General features: G+C 41.8%; 1 protein-coding gene across 2 annotated transcripts in view; it reads right to left on the bottom strand.

Annotated features, from left to right (window-relative positions):
- GPC3 (glypican 3) overlaps positions 1 to 16,695 on the bottom strand; it is a 450,311-nt gene that overhangs the window by 207,961 nt on the left and 225,655 nt on the right. For both annotated transcript variants that reach the window (XM_002720303.6, XM_089324361.1), the window contains exon 3: positions 12,288 to 12,982. In XM_002720303.6, coding sequence (XP_002720349.1) covers positions 12,288 to 12,982 — 695 coding nt within the window. The remainder of the gene's footprint in view (positions 1 to 12,287; positions 12,983 to 16,695) is intronic.

The following is a 16,695-nucleotide window of genomic DNA, read 5'->3' on the forward strand; positions in this document are numbered from 1 at the left end:
TCCATCCCTCCCAGCCCCTATAAACAATCTTCTAAAACTAACTTCATCAAGAATGGGTTTTTCATTCTTTTTTTAAGGTGAGTCCAATAGGTCTTGATCCAGGGGGTAGAGAGAAGCCTGAACTCCAATAAGATTTACAAAAATCTAAGTACGATTAATTAATTTAAGTATGAGGAAAAGCAGAGAAGAAAAGCTAAGCCCACTGGAAGTTTCCATACAATTATCAAGGCCACATATAGGAAACAGGATGAATAATAAACAGAGTAGGCAAAAATAAAAGAACCTCAGCAACTTCTGGCCCCCGTCTTGCCTCATTGCCAATAACTGAGTCAGTCTGGGTTCACTTCCAGACAAGGACAGGAGCCACCCATGTATTCTCAGACTCAATTTGTCCCTGGGCAAAAGATGCCTCTCAGGAGCTCCTGAAATAGAAAGCAGTGGATGCAGCCATGTAGCTGGTACCTCATTCCAAGTCTCTGCTTCAGTTCTTTAACTAAGAAAATGGCAATAATGATAATCCCCCTCATTGGGATTTTTATAATCATTAAATGAGTTAATTCATGTAAACAGCTTAGAACTGTATGTGAGGCACAGCAGGTTCTGAATAGTCACTCATCATCACCATCCTCTTTCTACAGAAATGGACACTGAGAAGTTGGTTTTCCAAAGACATTAGCCTGGAGGCAGAGATACTATATCAAAATCATGATCTCTTAACTTATGTTGTTATATATCTTTTTTTCTTCAACATTTATTTAATAAATATAAATTTCCAAAGTACAACTTCTGGATTATAGCGGCTTTTATATATCTTATGAGACAAAGCAGGTGATTTCATGAAGTCCCACGTACATCTACATAGTCACCCCTACAACTGCATAACATTGACTTAGGTCTACCTTGCTTGATAAATAACACTTCTAAAAGAGTTTTCTGCTAATCAATAATGTTGCTAAGTGAATTTGTTTTTCTAGAGAAGAAACATATTAGAGAACTATAGAAGCAGAAATGGGTTATCTATGATGAATCAACCACGATCAAAGAGCAACACTTGACCAGGGCTGGCAAACATCTGATCCGTGGGCCATATGGGGCTCACTAAATTATTTGGTCTGGCACTGCCAAGGCAACAGAAGTCAGGCCTCAAAATTCAACAAATCTATATTAGGCAAATTTTTAAGTTGATAATTTTGTATGGCTGGTGAATGGTATTATACATATCCAAATGGCCCCTGAATAAAGAATAAAGGTTCCCCACCATTACGTGCAGACCCTGACAATGACACATAGAGTAAGGTCCGATTCTGAAGAGGGAGAAGGGATATGCTTAAGAGTCAGGGTTAGCCAGAGGTGGGGGGACAGGCTGCTGGAATAAAAAGGCACATGGTTTCCACAAAAGTTCACAGGGAGTCCTGAATTCCTTCACAAACACTGTGTTCTTAGATTTCACCCCATGAAACCGAGCCTCTAACTTAGATCTGATCATTCATAATTTTCTGGAATCATAAGAAAAATCTACTCCCAGAATGCCAAAATGTGTGTATGTTGATGAGTTGACTTCTGTGCCAAATCAAAGTCTCCTTGAGCTCTGCTACATGAGATTTAATGATAAAACTAATGCCAGGCCTGGGCTTGAGTTAAAGGAAAGGAAAGATCCATCTATTAACTATATAAGAATACCAAGAATGACTTTAAAAAATCATACATACAAAATTTTTCTTTGGGGAAAAAAAAAGCACATTAACTTCAAGCAGCGCTCGGGCTGCATATTTTATGAGGTTTATTTGTACTGCATATCTTTGATGGGCTCTATTTGTGGCTGAAAGTACAAACATACTGATTACAATCATTCTTTCCTACATTTAGGAACAAAATTAATTATCTGCAAAAAGCAGTAAGGCTTAGATAGGCTCTCAGTCAGTAAATGATAATAGACAGCTCCCAAATATAATGACTCCGTTTCCTACTTTATCTGTTTTAGGCATTCTGAGCAGAATGAAAAAGGGAAAAATTAATTCACTTGCTGAATATTTTTCAGAAAGGATTTGAATTGGGTAATAAGGAGGCAGCAGCACCTCCCTCCTGCCTCCCCCAACCTCTGTATGAAGTAAGAAAGCAGCCTGGTTGGATTCCGTACTTCCCAAAGGGGACATTTTGAAAGGACATTAAGAAATCTGCACTTTCACCAACACAAAGGTTATTTGTTTTACCCCATTAACATTCTCCCAGCTAGGAAAGGAATGGTAAACTAGTCCAGACCCAGTGCGGTGCGCAGCACTCAGCAAATGTGCCTGTTGCCAATGGTGAAGTTGATACTCTAGCTTACAAAAGCTGCAACACACTGGAAGATATCGGCCCAGAATTCCTTCAACTTGGTCTTCTGTGCGACTCTTTATTACAACAAATATTAAATCCCCTCCCTCCCCTTGAAGAAATGACTTCAGTCACAGCGCAACTTCATTAAAAATGTGTCTGTGGCCTTCAAAACGTGTTTTGCGGTTTGTACGTGAGAGTGGGAGGACTGATCTTTTCAAGGAATGGCCCGTGTTAGGAGCATTCTAGGCCAGAGACCCAAGCAAGACAGCCAAATGCACCAACAGAAGAAGCGAGTGAGCCAAGGTTACCTGCGGAGCTATTGCGAGTGAATGCCTCTCACTACATTTGCCAAGACAACCATATTTCAAGTAGGGAAAAAGGAATCGGATCTTTTCTGAGGCAGCTCAGCTTTTGCAATGAAAAGAGCAAGCATCCAGGGGTTTTCTGCCCTCACTACATAAGGGGGTACTTTCATTGTACTCTAATTCTCTGGCCACCCAAAGTAAAACAAACAAAATATAACCTAGTCTTTTAGACTTCCTCGCTGTTGTCCTGGGAGCACACAGGTTCTCAGAGTATCAGGTCATAGGGAGGTCTTCCTGGACTTCCGCCCACTTGGGCAAATATCTTTGACTTCCGAACTTTTCTGAATTATTCTCGGAGGATGAATCAGTGCTCCAAGTCACTCCCAGCAGACGTGAATAAGCATCTGCTTACTGCCCTGTGGTTATCACATTCTTCACCTTAGAAGTGTAATAAAAGAGAAAACTGCCTTCAGCCAAGTCACTTAGCAACACAGAACTTTCAACTCCACAGCTTGAACAAGCAAGAAAGGAAACGATAGCTTAGAGACTGAGAGAGAGAGAGAAATAGAGTTATAGCTGGAGGCCCCAAGTAGCAGAGTTTACTCCTAATGAGAGACCACAATCAAGTGCTCCTTTGATACTTTCTTTGTAAAGCAGTCTCTGAAGAGCTGAGCAAACAGCTCCTGTTCTGTCTTTGCTTGTGTTGTCTGCTACCTTCCAACAGGTGGCACACAGCCCCGCCTTTTGGCCAAGGCGAGATTGCTAATTGTGTTCTACTAACCACTAATGTCCTTGTCTGACCTTCCAAATGCATTTCAATTTGAGACTTTCTTAGAGCCATCAAGGGTGGGGAGCCATGAGTAAGAAGACAATTTTCCACGGACCTCTGGTACTTTTGCCTGTCTTGCGATCACACGCATTGAGTGCCCTTTGTTTGAAATAGCCATGGAAGACAAAGACAGTGTTTCCCTTCAGAGAAAAGGGCAGGTGGCCTTACAACCAATTATAAAAACTTTGCTTTCGCAGAGTTCGTCTCCTATAATGTAACTTGCTGTCGTGTGCAGGAGTCACCCAACCCTTTTTTGTCTTAGCCTCTGGGAATTGGGGATTGGGGATTGGGCTACTGTGATTACTGCCAAAAAACAAATGGCCCTTTATCTCTGACCCAAGAGTCTTCTACTTTTAACTAGCATCCAGCAAAGTGGGGCAGTCTAACATTAATTTACAATTATGGTTAAAAAAAAAAACTTAAGATCTTTCACAGTTCTTGAGGATGTGCTTCTGCCACATTAGTCCATTGACCACAGAAAAGAGATACAACTTCTTTCTAAAGACTCAACATGTAAGCAACTAGTCATCATACTGCCACTTATTGCCAAGGCAAAGGCAAGCAATTCTAGAAGAGTCAAGAGCCCACCACATGGGTCCGGCACTGTGCCATAGAGGGTGAAGCCACTGCCTGCAGTGCCAGCATCCCATATGGGCACCGGTTCAAGTCCCGGCTGCCCCACTTCCCATCCAGCTCTCTGCTATGCCCTGAGAAAAGCAGTACAAGATGTCCCAGGTCCTTTGGTCCCTGCACCCATGTGGGAGGCCCAGAGGAGGCTCCTGGCTCCTGCCTTCAGATCTGCACAGCTCCAGCCGTTGTGGCCATTTGGGGAGTGAACCAGCAGATGAAAGACCTCTCTCTCTCTCTCTCTCTCTGCCTCTCTTGAATTCTGCCTTTCAAATAAATAAATACATCTTTAAAAAACAAGAGACCACCACATTGCCTCATATGAGCCATTATATGTGTGTGTATGTATATATGTGTGTGTATATACATACATACACACACAATTTCAGGGTTAAACATTTTTAAAAGCTTTCTTGTATGACCACTTTTTGAAACTTGCCCTGAAATGAACCTTTTGCTCCCCAAAGCAGTGCCACTTTTTCTTTTTTCAAGATTTATTTCAAAGGCAGAGTTACAAAAGAAGGGAGAAAAGGAGGGAGGGAGGGTGAGAGGGAGGGAGAGGGAGAGGGAGAGGGAGAGGGAGAGAGAAAGACTCCCAGACGGCTGGGATGGCCAGGGCTGGGCCAGGATGAAGCCAGGAGTCTGGAAATCCATCTGGGTCTCCCATGAGGGTTGCAGGGACCCAAGCACTTAGGCCATCTGCTGCTGCTTTCCCAGGTACATTAGCAGGGAGCTGGATCGGAAGTGGAACAGCCAGGGCATGTACTGGTGCCCATAGGGGGTGCCAGGGACACAGGGACACTTAACCCCTTGCAACACAACGTTGCCCCCTCTTTTGTATTTTTTTAAAGTATCTTTCCTCCACAAAATCATGAAAGCTGCTTGGCTGCTTGCATAGTGAATTGAAAAAATGGACAGCAGCCTGTAAACATTTTTGTCTTTCCAGAAATGGATCTCACATACACAATGTCACTCCCTGCAGTTCTAGATGCAGACCTGAGACACTAATTAGGTAGTGAGCCATTTACTTGTTCTTATCACTTTCCAATCACTTGGTACTGAAAGCAGCATGCATGAATTCAGACAAGGTATCTCTATCTGAGACTAAAAAATGAAAGCCCAAGGTGATAGCACAAGGAGAAAGACACTGACATTCTGACACCTGAGAAATAACCTCGGCCTTCAAAAGCGGAGAGGAAGGTGAGGCTAATCTTGGAAATTCTGATGAGTTATAGTCACTCACGCTGACAGCCAAATATAAGAATTTGATAGAGTGAATTATTATTGAGCATCAACAGAGAATTTTCCCCAGAGCTTCCTAGCACACCTAAATAAATACTGTCTTTGGCGCTATCTTCAGAAATCCTAGCAAAGGAAATGGATGTACCTGGATACCACAGTATGTTAGGTTCGCACTAGGCAATGTTAACTAAACAAAGTCTATATCAGAGATCTGGATGTCCTCTGAATGTCTGGAATCAAAGGCAGATGCATTTAAAAAAAATAAACACCGTATCAGTCCAATGAGCAGATACTCAACACTGCAACTAGAAGATAACCTATTCTTCACCATCGGCTCTGCTCGCATCGCTTCTCGGCAAAGTCAGCCGCCTGCGCGACTGCATCTTCCATCACCTGCACAAACATCCCCCTCACCTAAAAACTACTCGGTGCCTTTAAGTGTTACGAAGATGAAAAATCTTCATGGTTTTTAGTACTTCACGGGGAAATACTAGAGCAAAAGTCTCTAAGGAGGGAGAATGAATTCAAAAACTGATCATGCAGCTGGAAAAACAGGAGGGAGTAATACAGGATATTAAATAACACAATAAAAATCTATTTAGCTCGTGTTTGGGGAATGAAGATTCTGGTGGAGAGAGAGTGGGACTATATGAGAGAGGAGAGCAATATAGAGTAATGGTTAAGAGCATGAGCTTGGGAGTCAGAGCCGAATTTGAGTGCTAGGTCTGCCATCTACTAACCCAGCAATCTCTGACAGCAGCGACAGAATCGTGGTCCCCTTTCCACTCCCTGCAACCCTCAGTGTCCATCATAGTGCCTCCACAATTAGATGCTCAACAGATGTTCCAGTAAATGAATACTCTTTCAGATAGTGCTAAAATGAACTTCACAATGAAGAAAAAAATGGAGAGAGAGTGGAGGTAGAAAAGGGTGCAATTTTGCAAAAACATTAAGTGAAGCATATAACAAGACAAGATAATGAAACTCTGAGAGGAAGCACTAATGTTGAGAAATGCTGAGATCTGTCTTCCCCCCCTCTCTCTGTAACTCTGCCTTTCAAATAAATCTTTTAAGAAATAAATGCATGAATTATACAAGAAACGTGAACTAGGTATGCACATAGTACATACATTGGGATATGGCAGCGCCAATCAATACAGTTTTTGGAATAGCAAGTTATACTTTATTGTTTTAAAGATTTATTTATTTTGAAAGAGAGAGAGACAGAGGGAGAGACAGAGAGAGAGACAGAAGAGACAGAGGGAGAGACAAAGGGAGAGACAGAGACAGAGGGAAAGACAGAGACAGAGGCAGAGGCAGAGGCAGGGGAGAGGGAGAAAGGACATTAATCTTCCATCTACTGGTTGTCTTCCCAGATGGTTGCAATGGTCAGGGCTCGGCCAGGCTGAAGCCAGGAGTCAGGATCTTAATCCAGGTCTCCCATGTGTGTGCAGGGGCCCAAACACTTGGGTGATTTTCCACTGCTTTTTCCAAAGTCATTACCAGGAAGCTGATCTGGGGTGGAGCAGCCAGGACTGGAACTGTTGCCATATGGGATTCCAGTGTCACAGGCTACCTGCTACACCACAATGCCAGCCTCCAGTAGTTATATTTTAAAAAGAAGCAGTAGTATTCACAATGCAGAAAACATATGTATTGGAAACTGTATGTATCTGTAGTTGCTTCAAGGTATAAGATGTGAAATTGAATAATGTACACATAAACTAATGGTATTTTCACCTAAGTACTATTAAAGTTCCACTCAATTCTCACTTGCAGCCAACATATTTATCCCAGTTTGAAAATGTATATGAAGAATCAAAATGGATCTATTTACAATCCCTCATTAATATTTTCTTGGACTTTTCAGTACAAAATTTCTTTCCTTCCTTCCTCTTCCCTCCTACACACACATGCACGTGCACACACACACATTTTCACACACTACTCCTATTCACTTTCTTTGGATTAAAATGTATTACAAGATCTTGACACTTAAAAATAATTTTAAGAAATCCCCATTGTCCATTTGGAACTTGGAACAGCATGAAAGAATTCTGGAATGACTTTAGCAAGTATTTGTCATGTTCCTGAACCCATCATTTCATTTAATCCCCTTATATCACACCCATTTTACAGATCAAGAATTAGAGATTGGGGCTGGCATTGTGGCAGGTTAAGCCACTGCCTGCAATGCCAACACCCCATATGAGTGCTGGTTCACATCCCTGCTGCTCTACTTCCAATCCAGCTCCCTGCTAATGACCTGGGAATGCAGTGGAAGATGGCCCAGGTACTTGGGCCCTACTACCCATGTGGGAAACCTGAATGAAATTCCAGGCTCCTGGCTTCAGCCTGGCCCAGTCCCAGCCCTTGTAGCCATATGGGGAGTTAAACAGCAAATAGTAGATCTCTCTGTCTTTCCCTCCCTCTCTGTAACTCTGCCTTTCAAATTAATTAATTAATTTAAAAAAAGATTTTGAGGGGCCGGGATAGTGGCATAGCAGGTAAAGCCACTGCCTGTGACACCGGAATTCCATATGGGCACCAGACTATGTCCCGGCTGTTCAACTTCTGATCCAGCTCCTGCTAATGCACCTGGGAAAGGCAGCAGAAGATGGTCCAAGTGCTTGGGCCCCTGCCACCCATGTGCAAGACCTGGATGAAGCTTCTGGCTCGTGGCTTCAGCCTGCCCCAGTATTGGCCATTGTGGTCACCTGGGGGAATGAACCAGCAGATGGAAGATCCCTCTCTCTCTGCAACTCTGACCTACAAATAAATCTTTAAAAAAATTTATATCACTTTGTTCCTAATTCTGTATATATGAGATACATGAAACTTGTATAACAAATAAAATTTTAAAAAATAACAAAAAAGAAAGAAAAAAAAAAGAGTCTGAGGTCCTATGTTTCCACTACCAACCAGTGGAATTTAGGCCATTCACTCCCAATCTCTGGCCCTTATTTTCTTTATCTTCCAAACAAGGAAAATGGATTTTCTCTCAAGGAAACATGAGAATCAACTGTGGCACTTTGTAAATGACAGATTCTCTCGTCTCCCCACAAACCTGTGTACCAGAATCTGCTGGGTACACTCAGGAATCTGTTTAACAAGTTGCTCTGATAATGATGATGATGATGATGAGCCAAATTTGGGAACTGTAAGCTTACCACCTGCAGGTGGACTACCAGCAACAACGCCCCAACATTCACACTTAGTAGCCTGCAGTAGTGAGAACGACCCTAGGGGGAAGTAAGGCACTAACAAATCGTAGATGTAAACATGTAACAGTGCACAGCTACTAAGAAGATCATAAGGGCCTTCAAAATCTGATGTGGATGGTAGTCACCAAAACAAACAGGCAGCATCCCCGAGTGACAGTGACCTCAAAGCACATCTTCTAACTCGCTAAAAGGGCTCTGCCAACAGAGCTCAGAAGGACATATTTTTCCAAGAAGTCGCTGACTCAAACTAAACCACAAGTGCAACTGCCTGGCAGGGTTTTCATGTTTTACCACAACAGGAAGGTGAGGGTGCTACAGCAGAATCTCATTAAAGCTTTAGTTTTAAATCAGCTTTTGCTTTGGGGCATTCTGTGGCTTTGTTAACATAAACAGAGTTGTTCAGTCTACTCAGCACCCCCATAAATGGCTCAGCCCCTTTCGGGCCCATACAGAATATACGCAGGGTCGCACCTTGCCCATGATCCTCCCCCCCTTCCCCCACCATTTCGTACATATTACTTAGACTCGGTGATCATAAAACAGGAACAAGGCAGAGTTGACATATGCTTTCTGGTTTAGCTCAGGCATTCCCTGGGGGTGGCAGACTCACACTCTCATAAGCAGCTGGGAGCTGGGAGCAATCAGGCCCTTAATGGCCAAAACAGAAAGGGACTGCATCACTGAGCACCTCTTGACAGCCAAGGCCCTTTCTTCCTGAATGATAATGACATGAGATGCACTCCCCTTGCACAAATGCAAGTGTGCTGTGCAGGCAAGTGCATGCACACACATACCTAAGAGGTAGCAGGTTCAGAAACCTAAAGATTCAATTTATTTCAGCTCACTCTGTCTTTGCAAAAATTCTCATGAAACCTGTAGAGCAAAAGTCTGGAAAGGTCTAATGGGGGACAGACAGGTAGGGCAGAAAGATGATTAGATTGCAGCAGAAGAACACCCTGGTTTCTACTTCTGGCACTCCCATTAATTACAGCACTTTGGGCAAGCCTCCCTGAACTTTATTTTTTCATTTGAAAATCAGTGGGATTGGGCTAGCTAATCTCTCACGGCCCTTCCGACATTCACATTGCAGTCAGAAGCTCGCCATGGTGAAATTTATTCAGTTACACATCTGTCTGCCAACCAGACTGTGACATTTTCAAGACTTAACTATGTCTTGGGTAGTTCTGAATAGCCAGCACCTCATAAAGTGCCATGCACAAGCAGATGCCTAAAAAATGTTTACCAAATAAACCATCATGCCTAACACCTGATCAGAGCTGTGCATTTAATTCCTTGCCAACTTCCCATCTGACTTTTTGGGTTTAAAAGCACCCAAGGAGGACACATGTTTTCAACACCAGTCATGTTGCTGCCAAGTAACAGATATGAGAGGCAATCTTTAAACACTCACAAATGCTGTCTTCAATATTGTCTCCTTATGTTTCCTCTTCCTGAAGACATTTCCTCACCTCTGCAACTCTTGCTTTGTGTCTGACACATAGTGGTTCATCAGTCAGTTTTTTTAAGTGAAGGAACACTGAATGTACTTTTTGTTTTTCTAATTCTGTGAGATTTACTTTTGCATAAGGTCCTAGAACCTGACCTCAAATTAAAAAGCAGTCAAGGGAATGATTAGCCCTTGGAGAAGACCATTGTTGGATAAAATATTTCTATTCATTTTATTATAAAATATTTTCTAAGCAAATGTATTTGAAACAGCTGAGACTGTGAACTGGGCAATTAGAGCAGTTCCCTAAGTAGCCAGGTCGAGGCTTGCATCATTTCTATCCTCTTTCCTAGTCGCATTCACTGAAGAAACCAATTACCCCTATCATTTTGAACAGCCAGAGTTTTCAGACAAGGCTCACTGGCCCAATCATCCCTCTGCATTCTGGATAAGCAACAGCTCAGAGCACACAGCAGCTGCACTGTTAAGGATGTGAGTCAACCAAGCCAAGCAAGCCTAGATTTGAATCCTAGCTCCTCCCACCTAAGTAGCTTTCCTATGGGCGGCAAAGTAGTTATTATGTGTAGAATGGGGACTTTATGAGGTCCTATCTCATGGTTACTGTGAAATAGTGTTATGTGAACTAGCCAGCAGAGCAACTGAGGGGCAGTAGGAGCTCAACAAAGTACCTCCTCGTACAAAGCTAGCAAGATTCAGGAATCAGTCACTATCTCAGGGGGATCTGGCTCCTGGCCCTCGGCTGTATGTTCTGATCTGCAGTGGAAGAGGGTGCCGAGAAAACTTGTAGGTCTCTAATAATGTGTGACAGAAACCAAGCTGCCCCACTTACAGAACTGCCCCTCCCGCATCACAAATCCCATCAGGTCTACAGTGGTTTAATCATGTGTGCAAACACAACCATTAGGGAACATGCATGTTTTGCCTTGCTTATGTTCTTGTGTAGATTTACTTAGTGGGTTCTAGATGCGTATCCAGTGCTCAGAATCATTACTCAAGGGGCCAGCACTGTGGCATAGAAGGTTAAACCTCCACCTGCAGTGCCGGCATCCCACATGGGTGCTGGTTAGAGTCTGGCTGCTCCACTTCCAAGCCAGCTTGCTGATAATGCACCTGCGAAAGCAGTGGAAGATGCCTAAGTACTTGGGCCCCTGTACCCACGTGGGAGACCTGGAGAAAGCTCTTGGCTTTGGCCTGGCCCAGCCCTGGCCATTGCAGCTATTTGGGGAGTGAGCCAGTGGATGAAAATTCATTCTCTCTCTCTCTCTCTCTCTCTCTTTCTCTTTCTGCCTTTCAAATAAATAAAAGTATTTTTAATAAAGTCATTACTCAAAAGGCTCATGTGATAAACACGATTAAGAGCACATGCGTGAAATCAGAATCAGAAAAATCCATGATAACTAAATTACAGGCAGACCTGATCAGTTTCTGAATTCTGACTCTTCTACTTACTATACCTGGGCAAGTCGTAATTTCACCCAGTTCAGTTTCCTCATTTATAAAATGGAGATAATAGCTCCAACCTCATAGGGTTGTTATGAGGATTATGATAACAGACAATAATGGTAACAGTAGCTAACATTTACTGAAGACTTACCACGTGCCAGACACACATTAACGGCTTTAACACATTCCTCTTAAGAAAAAAAATCTTTTAAAAGTTTATTGGTTTATTTATTTATGTGAAAGAGTGACAGAGGGGGAGACACAGAGAGAAAGAGACCTTCCATCCACTGGTTCACTCCCTCAAATGCCTGCAACATCCAGAAATAGGCCAGGCTGAAGCCAGCGGCCCAGAACTCCATCCAGGTATTCCACATGGGTGGCAGGAACTCATCATCTGCTGCCTCCCAGGAGCATTAGCAGGAAGCTGGATTGGAAGCAGAATAGTCTAGACTCAAAACCAGCACTCCAATATGGAATGTGGACATCCCAAGTGGTGGCTTAACTCACTGAGCCACAATGCCCATCCCCAAGTAGAAAATATTTTATCTATATTTTACAAATCATAAAAATGAAGCTCATAAAGCTAAAATGACTCTCCCCTTGCTGTTCCACAGCAAGGAAATAGGCGGAATTTAAATTCAAAGCCAGGTTTTTTGAGTTTCTAGCCTGTACTCTAATGTTCTGTCCAGCTCTGCGAGTTCATTCAGTCTATCCATCATCCATGCCTACTCCTAATTTTTGTTTTCATTTTTCTCCAGCAATACCTGTTGCTGGCCAGCCTACCCCACCCTAATAAAGCCAAATTACTCTGACAGCTGTAGACTGGTACTCACGGTGGTAGTCAGCTTTCCTCCATTTTTCTGGACATACTGGATGGAGTCATGGATTGTCGAAAAGAGACCAAGCAGTACATTCTCCATGTCATAGATTCTGTACATGCCATTCACAAGTTCTTCGAGAGACAGGATGTATTCTCTCCAGTACTTGTCAATCTCCACCACCCCTGCCATACAGCCTTGCATGACCACATTGCAATAGCCACCACAAGGCTTCACCATCATCAGTCCCTGGCAGTAAGAGCAGTACCACATTCTGGTGAGCATTCGGCCACAGTCCTTACTGAACTTGAGGTGATCGGTTGTGTTGATCACTTCGATTCCAAGATTCAGGGCCTGAAGGAAGATCCTAGTGACCTGCAGTGACTTGGAAACCTGGGTCATAATCAGCTTAGGGAAGTTACCGAACACTTTCAGGTCACGTCTTGCTCCTCGGAGGCACTCGTTGATGTCAAAGGCTGACTCGGGCAGACCGGGGTTCATTAGCTGGGTATAGATGACCGGAAACAGGCTGTCAAACAATTCATTGACCATGTCATCCACGTTGATGTCAGAACCCAGGATGTAGAGTGACACATCTGTGAAAAATTCACCCACAAACTCAAAAGCTTGTGGAGTCAGGGTCGGGTAGTTATTCTTGAACATGGCGTTGGTGTAGTTCTTGGCATGGCGAACAACAATTTCAAAGGCCTCTGTAAGAAGAGATACAAAAATGACCACAAATTAAAGCACGAAAAGCCATGGTATAATTGAATTTGAGATTTCTCTATTGCTGTGGTGATTAAGGCCCCATTTGCCTTAAATAATTGACTCACATTCAATTCTGGCATTGCTTTTACTCCTGCAATTGTTTGCTCCTATAAATCAATTTTCCTTTATGAACATGAAGCCCAAACCATGATGTGCACATAAATTCTTAAACACACAAATTACATTTCAAATGACAAAAGCCAGGATTCAGTTAACATTTCAGCCTTTCATGAAAATATTGATTAAAAATTGGCTAAATAAGAAGTTATTTCTCTTTCTCTCATTGATTTATTCAGCTAAAAAGAAACTGCATTTCACGACATTTCATTGTTAGACAGAGATAAATATTTGACAACAAACTATATACTGTATAAACTCGCATGACAACCTAAGCCTGTTCAGCCCCAGAGGAGAGGCAAGTCCTTAGCCAAGAATAAAAGCTATCATGAATTTAATCATTTCAGTAGATTTTCTCCAGGAAAGTTTAAAGGGAGCTATAGGACAGATTGCCAGACCTAGAAATGGAATTTATCCACCAAATGGGTATCTGGACAGAAAAGACAATCCATGCACTTATCTATACATCTGATATTGAAAATAACACCTCTACTATTTACAGGTGAACATCTGGAAGGGTAACCACTAAGGTTCTTTGGTAAGTTTAGTTTCCACGTGGCTCAGAAGCCTTATCTACTCTGCAGAGACCACAAATTCATGATTACATCTGCCGCCCCAACCCCTTGGCATAAGGCCCAATCAATGTCACTGGTTTGAGAGAGAAAGTGGTAATGCCACCATCTCATTTTCTCTAAACTGAAACATTCCAGGCACAAATTATCACAAATAATAAAAGAGTTGCACATTTATATTAGAGAAGGAAATTCAACCACAATAGGCTTTTCAATAAATAAAACAGAGCTCAGAAACAAACAAAAATAATCCATTTTCCCAAGATATTTAAAATTAATTTAGTATTGTCTTTCATTTCCTTCCAAAGTGCAAAAGTCCATGACAGATGTACTCCAAATGATGCCAATTCATGAGCCTTGAACAATCAAATTATTACTACTTTCAGACTCCTAGAGAGACTGTACTCCAACAGTGTCTTGGGATCACTTAGTCCAACATTTCAGTCATTTACGGCAGAAATAGGCCCAAGGTTGTGCCATCACCATCTGCCCCTGACCCCTCACAAGGTGGAACATGCTCCCTACATTCTCCCCTTGGGCTTCTGACATGCCCTGCAATGCTGAACAGATGCCAGTGCAATTCTAATGGGCTTCCAAGCCCATTTGAGAAAACAATGAATTTAAAATAAATAGACCTTATCTTTCCACGAAGGTTTTTGAGAATACGTGTTTTGGCTATCGGTCTCAGGGCAGCTAGCATGTAACCATCCCTGGAAGAAACTAGTTTGTGTTGATTACACTTGCTTTGTCCCTGGGCAACAATCTCCATTTCCACCATTTGATCTATGTTTGTTTGTTAGTATGGTTTATTATATGGTTATTATTACTTATTATTATATGGCTATTATTATAACAATGTTCCTAAGCCCACAAACTATTTTATTCTCAATACTTAAAATCTATAAGTTAGATGAAGTCAAGAGATCACGTAGCCCAAAGCAAGACAGTCACCAAATTATTTAAAATCAACAGAAATGTGGAGATTTAAAACTACTTATTCATGTTAATTTCAGCCAGCAATTACTTACTTTATACTAGACTCTGTGCTAGGTTCCAAGGGTACATAAGTGCTGGGTGAATGGAGATAAATGATACATCATCCTTTTCTTAGAACTATTTACAAGCTGAATGGCTTATAGTTTATAAAACATCCCCAAGTATATCACGACACCTATATTTTACATCAATGTTTTAAATTAGATGCCGAAATTTCCATTTTATAGATGATGAACCTGAGGCTTGACAGAGTTAAAACAGTTTCCTAGTGTCACACAGCTACAGAATAGAAGAATCAATACAAACTTGGGTCGCTCAGTGATGGTTATACTTTAGATGGCCTCAGACACATATTCTCAAAAGCTTCATATAAAGTTAAGTTCTATTTTAAACTCATTATTTTCCCATTGGCCTCCCCTCTCCTAGTGGAAATATACTGGAAGAAACTACAGCCTATAGACCTGCAAACCAAAGTCACCCAGCTTGGCCCTGGGGCTAGTATGAAGCAAGGAAACGGAAAAGACTGCTTCACGGATGATACCCCTGTAGATCTTAATCACCCAGACCACAAAAAATGAATTCTCTACAAGGTGAGTTTTATATCAATTACAGAGTGGATTTGTTCTCCAATCTGCAAGACATATGACATGGTAATCCCATAGATTGTGTTGCCCTATTTTTTTTTAAAGTTTCTGTTACTAAACTGCTGGATCAATATAAAAAGAAAATTAGAGAAGATCACAAAGTCTTCTGCAGAGAGAACAACAATGCATATACAGAGGGAAAGGGCTAGGGGTTCATATCAAACCTCAAGTTCACATGTGCTCCCTGCTCCAACTTCCATAGCTTAGAATTCACGTAGCATGTCTCTGTGTTTTTCCCCCATGCCCTTACTTCTATATCAGATCAAACCATGACTACAACAGATCAAACCATGACTGCTCAAGCAAAGGCTCCTAGGTGAAAAGTGGTGTTCAGTTTTTCTTGGCAACTTGAGATTTCATGAAATGAAATCGAGGGTGAGAATTACTGAAAAGAAGTTCAGTCCATTGATATTTTTTTTTTGGTCAGATAATAATGTATACTTCAGCTTGGGGAGGTTTTCCTCTGTCTCTTTTCTAGGAAGATGTCAAGAGTTATGCCCGGGGGGGAAATGCAGCAAACAATGTAACATCAGAGTTATCATGAAAAAGTTCACACTGAATAGAATATACTCTAACTTTCTACAATATATAGAAAGATGCATGAAAATAGATCTAATAAACTGAGTCACTGGAGTCCTAATATAACCAGGTTCCTTGATTTCCAGATGACCCCTGGCCACCACTATTTGGACCCCCTCTAGTGTTGTCAATGTCTTCCCTTCAGTTATGGTGCTCACAAAGGGACACAGTTCTGCAGATGTAGTTTGATAGGCAGACTGCACACTCAGGCTATTCCCTGTCTTTCAATGGTTCAACCATTTCTACTACCCCAGTGCATACAGCCTATTACTGTAGCAAAATGACAGTCCTTAGAATTTGGTGCTGGTATTCCTGTATTTAGATCCTGAGGGAAGGAAAATGAGCTTCTATGGACCATGTCAGCAGTAGGGTGGGTATTAGAAAAAGAGGAGAGTATACTTGCAGTTCGAAGAAGAGAGCAATAAATGAACCATGAAATCTTTTTCAAGTAATTTAGAGTAAGAGAATCCTTATAGAAGTAGGTTAATTTTTTTTTGTAGCAGCTTTTTTTTTTTCTGCACAATAAGAAGGGCAAATAGTTGAAAAGAAGCAGAATAATTGCCCCAGAATGGGTTAGACTCAAAATGATCCTTGTTTTCAAACAGGAGTATTTTAATGGAAAAGGAGAGAATAAGGTACCTGCAAGGTACACACCAGAATCCACGCTAAACTTGCTCATGTATGTCCTCTGATTGCACTTTAACATAATCTCATGTTTGGAATTACTTTTATAGGAATTACTTTTAT

This window comes from Oryctolagus cuniculus, chromosome X, assembly GCF_051225735.1.
Source record: "Oryctolagus cuniculus isolate XC-2025 breed Fujian yellow rabbit chromosome X, ASM5122573v1, whole genome shotgun sequence".
Lineage (NCBI taxonomy): Eukaryota > Metazoa > Chordata > Mammalia > Lagomorpha > Leporidae > Oryctolagus > Oryctolagus cuniculus.